Genomic DNA, 10,286 nt, shown 5'->3' with positions numbered 1-10,286 from the left:
GATCGTATAGTTCGCGAAGACTATAAATATAAAAGGCGGTCGCTCTTTGGGTTCGCGTACGCCGCTGGCACCTGTCGTGTGGCTTCAAGTAGAGACACGATAGGGGGGAACGAGTTTCTAGATGGGTGGAGGGACAGAAACCGACTGCCATAAGATGGTGGCTCTCCCGTGGCTGCTCCAAGACCGGTTCAGGAATCCGGGGCCACGCTTACGCGTCAGTGCCTATCAACTCGTACGTTGTCGATGCTGGTTCAACTCGAACGATCCTGGCGGCTACCATGCACAGAGTCGGAAAACACTGCTCGACCGAGATCACGATGACGAGCGACTTTTACGAGTGACGCGACTCTTTTTGCTCTTTCTGGCTTTTTCTGTATTCCCTCTCGTTTCCTGTCACGGGTGTTGCCTCGCAGAAGAGGGAGAAGATGCATAGCGACCGGCGGACAATCTCCGAGGAAAAACATTCCGCGTGTTTTTGCATACGAATGTGCAAAAGGAAGAAAGGGCGGGAACACAGCATGGAGCTCGAGATTCGAGACTCAAGACGGATTGTTCTCGGCGCCACTTTAACACCGAGGGCGTTGATAGGAGAACATTCGGCCCAGGTGTTCGCTTGGACGCCCTTTTCACGCATCCAAGCGATGTTTCCAAGAAGATATTCCAACCGAAACGCCCGTTGATCGTCGTTCTCGTTTTCTACCGTCCTTTCTCTTTTCGTGCTGTTTTTAAAACGCGTTTCCTCGAAAGAACTACCGCTGCACAGCTTCCCGGCTGAACGCGGCTCACAATACGCGAAAGTATTTTTAATCTCGTTTCCACGTCCGGAAGCACTCCGATTTATCGATTTTTCTTGCGCCAACGCGTTTGACATTTTTGTCGCAACGCAATATTCTTCGGACGAGCGTTTCAACGTCGTGTTTAACGCGACCCCTGTCTCTCTCTCTCTCTCTCTCTCTCTCTCTCATCCTCTCCCGACACTTCTATCTTCCGATTCGATCGGGTTCGCTCGCTCGGAAAATGGCTGGCAAAAAGCTTTTCGACGATGGTGTCTCAATCGCGAACTCTTGCTCCAACATAACAGATTTTATGAGATAACGATGCACGGTGGCGCGAGTTACGCCGTTTCTTCGATCGAATTACTTGTAGATTTCTACGTGATAGTAGCTCATAATGCCACTGGTCTTCCTTGCTGCTCGTCGCTTTCGTCCTGGATACTTCGGGAGAAAAAAGAGGCGAGCTTGTTAACTGGACGTCGCCAGTTTATGGACCGCGAGTGAGCAATGCGAGAGTGCAATGCGAGAGTGCAATGCGAACGAACACATTTTACCGATACTGGGCAGACGAGATTGTTCGTTGCACGACAAAATCACCTGACCCTCGTTGCGGCCGATGATCCTACAGACGAGGCATTTCAATCTTCCAACGATCAAGCTACTTCTGGTAACCGGCTATTCGCGTTTACGTGCAATCTTGTTACGATTAACGACGCTTAAATCGGTGTGTTCGTTCCAACACCTCGTCGAATGGAACTTTCGAACAAGAATAACCCAATCTTTGCCCGATACGTGATCGATCGAATGGTAGAAAATTATCGGCCAGAACAAGAGTCACCTGTCGCCGTTTATCGTCAGTTAATCACTAATATTAATGGGTTAAGATGCCGCGTCGTTAAGTAATTGAACAGAGTTAGAGCGGTGGATGCCTGGGGTGATTCCATGCATAGACAGTTGATCGTTTCTCGCGCGGAGTGACATGAATTCGTTTGCCGTCTTACAGAAACCTGTGTAAACGCATTGTGATCTAGTTACTGGCGATTATTAACCTGTAGCATTCGGCTTGCAGCGCAAAACACGACGAGTTAATATTTTTGATTATAAGTTTGGAAACACGATACGATCGATTGTAGATTTTATTCGGTAAATAACTTCCGATCGGTCATTACGAGGAAACTTGAAGCTAGCCAGACTGAGACACTAGCTAAGCCGCAATTAGTGACGCGACGTCAATTTTGAGGATCTTTAATGAGGTCCTTAACAGAACGTTAACAGGCTTTAAAAGGACAGCTTCGGAAGGCGATCTTACAACTAAAACACATTGGACAAAATGACGCTTATTAAAACTAATACTGGTTATTGTTAATTAACACCTGATGCAATAATGTCGCTGTTTAACGACCTGAATCAACATCGGTGATAAGGTGAGATGTTAGCTTTAACGAAGACAACGTAAATAAAGAAATCACAGGATACAAACTAATAAACGCACAAACTAAGGACGTGCATAATAAACAAGTCGGGAATGTAAACAAATAATATGCGCCCTTAACGCTACGAGTTTGACGACACATCGATGGAACGCGCGATACGAATAGAAGGCCGTGCAAAAACGGAGCGGGACGAAATGTGTTAAGCAATTAGTCAGCCAACGTTAACTTGGCCAGCCGCTTCGATATCGATCTGGCAAAAATTTAACTCGGCATTTCTTCGACGTTAGCCAAACCTGGTAGCGAGCTGACAATCCATTTAAATGTGACTTCGAATTTCCTCGATTAGCCAGTGTCGGATAATTAAGTTGCAACAATATTGGATTCGAAGAATGCCGAAATTCGATTTCGAAGCGATGATAAATGAACACGGTTATCCGATAACAGGGATACTTTCAGACAGGGCTGTTTTATCCGAAAATCGTCAGAGATACGTTAGAAGAGGAGACAAGATTCGATCGAACCATCATCGATTTTTATGCTCTTAAAATATTTTGCTATCTCGTCGGATTGTCTTTTCCTAACAGACACGAGTCTATAAAACGAGCCGCCAAAGTCACAGTCGTATTCCGATAACGTTTCACTATACCGAGAGAAACGCAACCAAGTAAATATCCAAACGTAACATGCGATCGTTTCGCGGCGGTTGATTTAAGCGTCGATCTCCTGTCGTTATCCGTCACGTTGGCCTTTCGCTTTATTACAAGGTCAGATACATCGCTTGAACGTCCGATTCGTTCGAACGCGGAAACTCAATGGATACCTGCTTCGCTTCGACGTTTAACTGGAACCAACGATCGTATTACATACATAGAACATAGTCGGGAAATTACAGTTGGTAACTGCAGAAAGTTGCGTGGTCCGTGGCGGTGGATCGCGACCCCGGTGTCGCGCATTTGTTCAGAGTGAACAGGAGGATGTCGAGAACCGCGACATCACAACCTCATTACCAACGGCTACGGAGATAAATTGTCGCGGTCGAGCAAAGCTGTTCCCCAGGATAGACGTTTATCGCGTTTATTGGCTGGCAGGCAACGCTCGATCGGAGACGCGAATAGCGCATAGAGTTATCGGCCAGTTTTATTTCGAATTTCTTAGAACTGGAACTGGAACCGGTATGAACGAGCCTTAGGAACGGTACGGAGTCCTCGACCGGAATGTGGATTTACTTATCTTTCGTGGCGCGTTGCTGTGCACACAACGAAACATGGCCAACGATCGCGCGAAAACTGTGCGGATAGTCGCGATTCGCGATTATATAGCTACGGAATAAATTGCTACAGAATCGATGTAATGCAAGTGAAACGCTAGGTACTTTGAATCGGTGCGTGTACATTCGAGCACAGCCTAACTGCAGCGACCATCGTACGGACTCAGCTGCACGCTCTTAAGTGAGCTGATTAGAAGAACGAAGTGAATGGTCGCAAGAGATAACGCAACGCGTGCTGATAATTATTAATCGTTTAGAGATATTCGTTATCAGATGGAAATGCGTAGCATCTTGAACGAGATTCATTAGGTTTCTCGATACGAATGCCGATGTTATGTAAAACCGATGGGGAATTCGCTCCTTAGCCGAGGAGAAGAGAACTTCTGTCCTGAATAACTTTGAAATTATACGAACATCGAGTTAATCGTGTCGGTTGGGAAATCGTGTCGGTTAGACGTATCCCTCGATGAACGCCATAGCGTTTTAATTTCGCCTTTCACGGCGATTGTGAATCATCGAGGGAGAAAAAAATTCTCGCTGTACGTGCGAGTAACTTTAACCGCATTCAAGCAAAAATTTGCATATCAAAGCTGTTACGTTGTAACCGAACGCATTACGATGCACGTTCGATAATTCGGCATGGCCGTGTATGCAGCAAAATTCCATCTGGCTGGCGTCCTTCGAATCGCGTGACGCTGGAGATGGTCTTCGGATCGCCTCTTTTATTTTATCGAAAAACCTGCTGCCTCCATTGCCAAACCGAGTAATTTACCGGGAAGCGATCCGAGCAAGAAACAATTCGCAACTTCGAACGGAGTTTGCCCGTGCTCTTTTACTTCGTATTCTTTTGGCTAGCTTCCTGTAGGTTGCGGTGCTTTTCCACGTTTACGCAGAAACGATCGGAAACACGTTTACCAGCTCCGAGAAACCATCGTTCTTGAATACTAGTTAGTATGCACAGAGAAATTGTTCGCACTAAAGTCGTTTCGAGATATTCAGCACAGAGAATTGCCTTTGAGCAACGATAAATACCTAGTTTGTGAGGAAAACAAAAGATTTCTAAATTGCATACAATCTCATAAGGCTCGATATGAATTACCTCTAATTCGTAAAGCTTAAAGGGGATATTAATAACGAGATCCAAGAAACTTCAGAAGGCCTAAGATTCAAGAACCATAATTAACTCTCTGCGAAACATTCCAAGTAATCTCTCACATTTACACAAATATATAAATACATGGAGATATACATGATACACATTTATGCCAGTATATGTGAAAATACACATGTTTAATACATTATAGAATATCAACGCTTTGTTAACGAGTTTTACAATGTGCCAGTTTCGATGATATTCATAGAATGATTTTGCACGAGTACTCATATCGGCTCAACTCCGCAGAACTAAAATTACTAAGATTACAGATTCTATGAAAAGCAACTAGCTTTCAATTGAGATATTTTCGTATCGCGAACTTAACCAACGACTTCAAAAACATTCGATCATTTCATTAACTCAAAAACCGATGTGTTCTGTTACGGAACGTAATTTGTAAAAGCAAGATTCGCTCGATCATTGTAAAAAAACTTGCATTTCCATTTTCAAGCGATATTACACGAACACAATAAATTACTCTTTTCATACGGATGCGTTTATTGTAAATTTTGTATTGATCGTGAACGTGATTAAGTATATTCATTGGTATCATCCTTTCGGTGGAAATTCGATATTTCCGACGCGAATAAACAAAGAACAACAATGGCTCGAATGTCGTTTATCGATTAGTTCATTATGAAATCTAGCATTGTCCACGAATTAAAATTTTGACTTCGAAATGTTCAACAACGTTTCCATGGGAAAGTCTGTCCGAGAAAGAGGGCAAGCGAGAGAAAAGTATGACAATGCGTATGAACACTTTCGATGCGTGAGTTAATTGCAAAATCATTTCAAAGCTATATATCTATAGCGGGGATAAAAATGATAATAGTCATTAATATTCCAGTTTTCTCGAGCAACGTGTATAACACCCCTAAAATCAAAAGCCCACGGTTTTGACATAACTTTCGCCGCATCCACCGCAATTAAAACGCGAACAATCAAATTAATGATTGCTAATTATTTCAGCCACATTGAAATGTTTCACCGGCATAAATTAATAACCTCCGAGTTAAAACCTATTAATAAAAGAAAATGAAGAGAAAAAGAGACGAGAGGCAGAAAAGCGAACGATAAGATAAGAAGTATAATAAATTTCTCTGAAACTATATCTTATTGTATCGATGATTCTTTGTAGAATTTTATCAAAGTACCTAGCTGCGAGTACATCGATGAATTGTTTTACGGCGTGTTGCTCGAATATCCATGGCCTGTGCTGCAATCCTGCGACCTGCCTGTAAGAAAATCGAACTATCACCAACGTGAAGAAAACCATGTCTTTTCATCGAGCTCCAGTTAAAGGAAACACTATTTCATTGTATCGAGATTTAAACGTTTTGTCACATGGACTGATTAGGTAAATACAATAAATTTTCTTCGAAATTTTTCACCAAGAAAATATGAATAATACAAAATTTCATTCTCGCATCTTCAATCTTGCGCTTGATTTATATTTGCGAAGCGTTCTAGAATAAAGATTTTGTAAAAAATGAAGGACTGGTCATTATTTCTTTGAGCTAATGAGGTCCTATTCGAAAATCAAGTATACTCGATAGCGTTAGTATGACACATGAGTTATCGAAACGGACGAACGAGTTATCGAAAATCACGCGATTTCGCAATGCCCTTTTCACGGTACACGTTGAGTAAATTATAAAATTTGTAATTCCGCTGCATACATGTCGCACATATTAATGGAAAACGTCAGCGCGCTCGATAACATTGAATGCTTGCGCATGTAATCACTGCTTTCCATGTTTTGAAAATTCAATAAACTGAGCGTTATTGCAATATTTAATTTATTAAGTACAAATAGCTCTGTGTGCGTGCGTACGTGCGTGCGTGCATGCGTGCGTGTGTGCGTGTAATGGACATTTTTATAATAAAAAAAAAACGCAAACACAACGAACAGTTTCTGGCGGCTTTCAAAAGGTAAATAAAAGTATCATAAATGTCGACGGGAACAATACACGACATTCGATAAAATTTTGGTACATGGAATACAACAGCAATGAACATTTTTATAACGTTAATAATATTTCTACACTGCATTGATCTGTAGCTCAACATGGATATAGAATAGAGTATCTATCTACATATTTAAAGATCATCAAACAAATTATATCAACGATAAAAATTGAATTTTTACATATTTTATAAAGAAAATTCCCTGCCAATTGGAAAATCCTCTAAAATCATTTCTGGACACCATACCATTTGAATGGTTAGTGACAAACACGAAGTGAGCGTCAACGTTTTCGTCAGTACTTCATTTGCAAAGGAAAAACTACACTATGGCTCGTCCAAATAATCGAATTTGCATTTAAATCAAACCTCCATTGTTGACAAATTGAATTAGTAGAAATTATTTTAATTACTGCTTACAATTATTAGAGGACCTAATTTTATGTTATTCTTATATACATGTAGATTACATATAGATATATATGTATTACAAACATGTAATATCTACTGAAGTGTATCGATTTATCGTAATAGACATAAAATGCCTAGTAAAAGACTAAATAAAAATACATCTACATGCCTCTGTTATACTTGTAAGATAAATTCGATTAACTTCAACTAAATAATGACGAGGAGTAACCTTCATAACCTGCAAAATTCAGTTTAAAGTAAATCGAAAGTCCTTAAAGAAAGAAGAACTAACGGAACGAACGGAGATAAAGACAAAGAAGCAAACGAGAATCTCGCACACCTGTCTGAATCTCGAGTAACGAGTTAAGAGAAACATAAGACGACCCCACAAATTCATGCTGCTCCCTTAAGCTCTTTTTCTTAACCCATCGTATTGCGCGAAGCCTTGATGACGTAGAAAACCGGTTCCTTAGTATTTATGCATCGTGTGTACGCCGCTTACGCCTTTACAAATGCATAAAATGCATCCAACCCTTTCGTCTCTTTACTTACCAACACTTACACGCGTAAGATTTCTTTCGTTCAACGTCACTTTTTTCCTTTTAGCATGCCAAGTCACACTATATACGGGGTGTACCATTTTAATCTTTACGATGATTACAATACACATATTACAAAATACATGTATATTCGTTATTCGAAAAGATACTTCAAATGGAACTTACACTATTTCAAAATAGCCCTCTTCCGATGGACGCAAATCTCATCAAAATAAGGTTATCTCTAAGTTCTTAAGATGATCCTTTCCTATCAGATAACTTATCGTAGGAGACTCTAAACTATTTCGAGACAAATTCGTTGTCTTATGATGTGTTTGTCTATGAAGGTCATTTAAAATTACTTACAACAATTTAAAGTCATCTTTCGCTAGATATCCAGAAAATATTCCTTATATATTCGAGAAGATTACCTTGATCATCCAATGTTTTCATTTATTACATATCCCTGAATGAATAAAAATAAAGGAATTCTAATAATTTATTGGCGTTGCTTTAAATAGTTTGTGACACAATAAGGTGAAAGAATTAAAATTTAACAACCTGTACATTATCGAGACATTTAAACACATTTTCGTAATATTGCTTAAGCATGAAATATCGGAAACTTCTTCTGTTTTGTTTCTAACAAGTTTTTATGAAGTTAATATAACGTTGTGCGCGCCTTTACTACATTCCGCTTATTATTCAGGAATTTCTCAAACATGACGGAGAAGAACATTGCAGCGTTCATTGGAGAATGTTCGAAAGCGTCAAAATTGTAACGGAAAGCGCAAAACTTTAAAATGTCTACGATTTCATTTTATTTCACAAGATGGCGTTATTAACTAAGCCACGAAGGAGATTTCAAGTTTGAAATATGTAATGCAAATAATGTAAATAAATATGTCTATACTTCAAATAAAAAGATTTTGTAGTTTAAACTACAAATTACTTATAATTGACACTTTTAAACATTATTTTAATTTATCGACAGGTAGAAAGTACAGCATAAGATGGAAAACTATTTTACCAAGTTTTAGTTTGTCTACGAAAAACAATAATCGATCTCTCGAAATTCTGACCTCAAGCAAAGCAAAGTAAAGATTCATTATTCCGATGCATATCGCAAATACGTCCTGCAATCAGAAGACTACATATAACCGAAATTACAGGTTGAAGTTTGGTCGCGAATTTTTTTGAAATCTCTGTCAGTCTCAACTAGATCCAAGACTGCAATATTCTTACACCACTAATAAAATGACATAAGATGACATTAAAATACATAGAAAATATCATAAACCTTTTAATATACTTCAATTACAATAGAAGTAAATAAAATATTTAAGTACAGAAAAATAAATATTTTTATAATGTACATATATTTTTTTCGCTTACACTTATAAGATACGTTCGTACACATATAATATTGTCATATAATTTGCATTATGGAATGTAGATTATTTTATTAATTTAATACGAGAGGGATGAGATTCTTCTCCAAACTTAAGATGTGGTACTATATAAGATGCAGCAATATCTTCCAATGATGACAAATCTGATGATTCTTTAAAAAATAAGTCAGTTCAATTATATTTAATTTATGAAAAGAATATAACTCAACAAGTAACTTACGATCATTTGTAGCTTTATGTTCTCTTTCTTCTTCTGTGTTTAATTCTTTGTTATATTCTTGTTTTTCTTCAACCTTTTTACCTTCTTCATAATTGAAACCATCATCTCCAGAGTCTTCATAAATGGTAAAATGAAGATAGCAAAGGGTACATACAAGTGTTATGAAAAACAAATTTGTACCGATGCCAACAATACCAGATAGAATCGGCCAATGAAACATTAAATAGCGTAGACCCGATAAGTGTGCATTTATCGTAATACTTGCAGAGTAGAATTCAATATGTCTTGATTGTATTTCGATATAAATAATTGTAACTGGATGATTTTGGTTTTCTTCGAAATTATCAAATAATTCAAGAACTACATTTTGTTTTTCTTCTGTAGTGCCAAAAATCATCATAGGTGAAAATGTAAGTGTAGTAAGTGCATGTAATAATGTGCTACGGTAATGTAACATGGTAGATCTACATGCATGTTCTAGGAGGAAACCATCTCTGCTGCGTAATTGAGCACAAACCATGAACATACCTATATAAAAATTACATTTATTAGATATTATTTTTAATTTCCATTGAGACTTAGAAATTACCAAGTTCTTTATTGGCTGGTGACTCTGGCATTTCTAGATGTAAATTGACTTTATATGGCTGGCCAACCATTAAAAGCTGCTGTTTATTTGTTAATTGCACATATGCTGATGGAAAGCTACAAATCCCTTTTTCTTCATTACATGATCTGTAACACCGAAGAACTATGTAATCAAACTGTAACAGTAGAATGCATATAACGTAATGTTTCAAAGAACAAGAAATAATATGCTTCAAGATGTAATTCTTTTTTTCCATTAACGTACAAGTGAGAAGTGAAGCTCACTTGAATTGCAGATGTACTGGCCGTACGTATGAGATGCTCGGTACATAGGTATAATAAAATGCTGTGTAAAGAAACACAGATAACCAAACAATAACGATCCCACTAATAATAATAATTCCGCCACTTATAAGTACATCTCTAGCAGATTGTGCACCTCTTTTTGTTTTATTCTGCACATGAAATAACTTTTTATAAACTTGTTCTGATAACCTCGAAATTAACATTGTAAACGAAATT

General features: G+C 38.4%; 1 protein-coding gene across 1 annotated transcript; it reads right to left on the bottom strand.

The window, feature by feature from the left end:
- Nucleotides 1-8,823: 8,823 nt before the first annotated feature.
- On the bottom strand, nucleotides 8,824-10,282 carry LOC122577717 (seipin). Its single transcript, XM_043749225.1, has 4 exons — nucleotides 10,050-10,282; nucleotides 9,766-9,911; nucleotides 9,177-9,704; nucleotides 8,824-9,108 (listed from the first exon to the last, which is right to left on the bottom strand). Exons 1-4 carry the CDS (start codon nucleotides 10,271-10,273, stop codon nucleotides 9,002-9,004), a joined length of 1,005 nt encoding a protein of 334 aa, XP_043605160.1. The 5' UTR covers nucleotides 10,274-10,282; the 3' UTR covers nucleotides 8,824-9,001.
- Between the last annotated feature and the right edge of the window lie 4 nt (nucleotides 10,283-10,286).

The sequence above is a fragment of the Bombus pyrosoma genome, linkage group LG2 (assembly GCF_014825855.1).
Source record: "Bombus pyrosoma isolate SC7728 linkage group LG2, ASM1482585v1, whole genome shotgun sequence".
NCBI classification, from domain to species: domain Eukaryota; kingdom Metazoa; phylum Arthropoda; class Insecta; order Hymenoptera; family Apidae; genus Bombus; species Bombus pyrosoma.
Note: the sequence above shows the minus strand (reverse complement) of the source record. Positions and strands in the feature narration are given on the sequence as shown.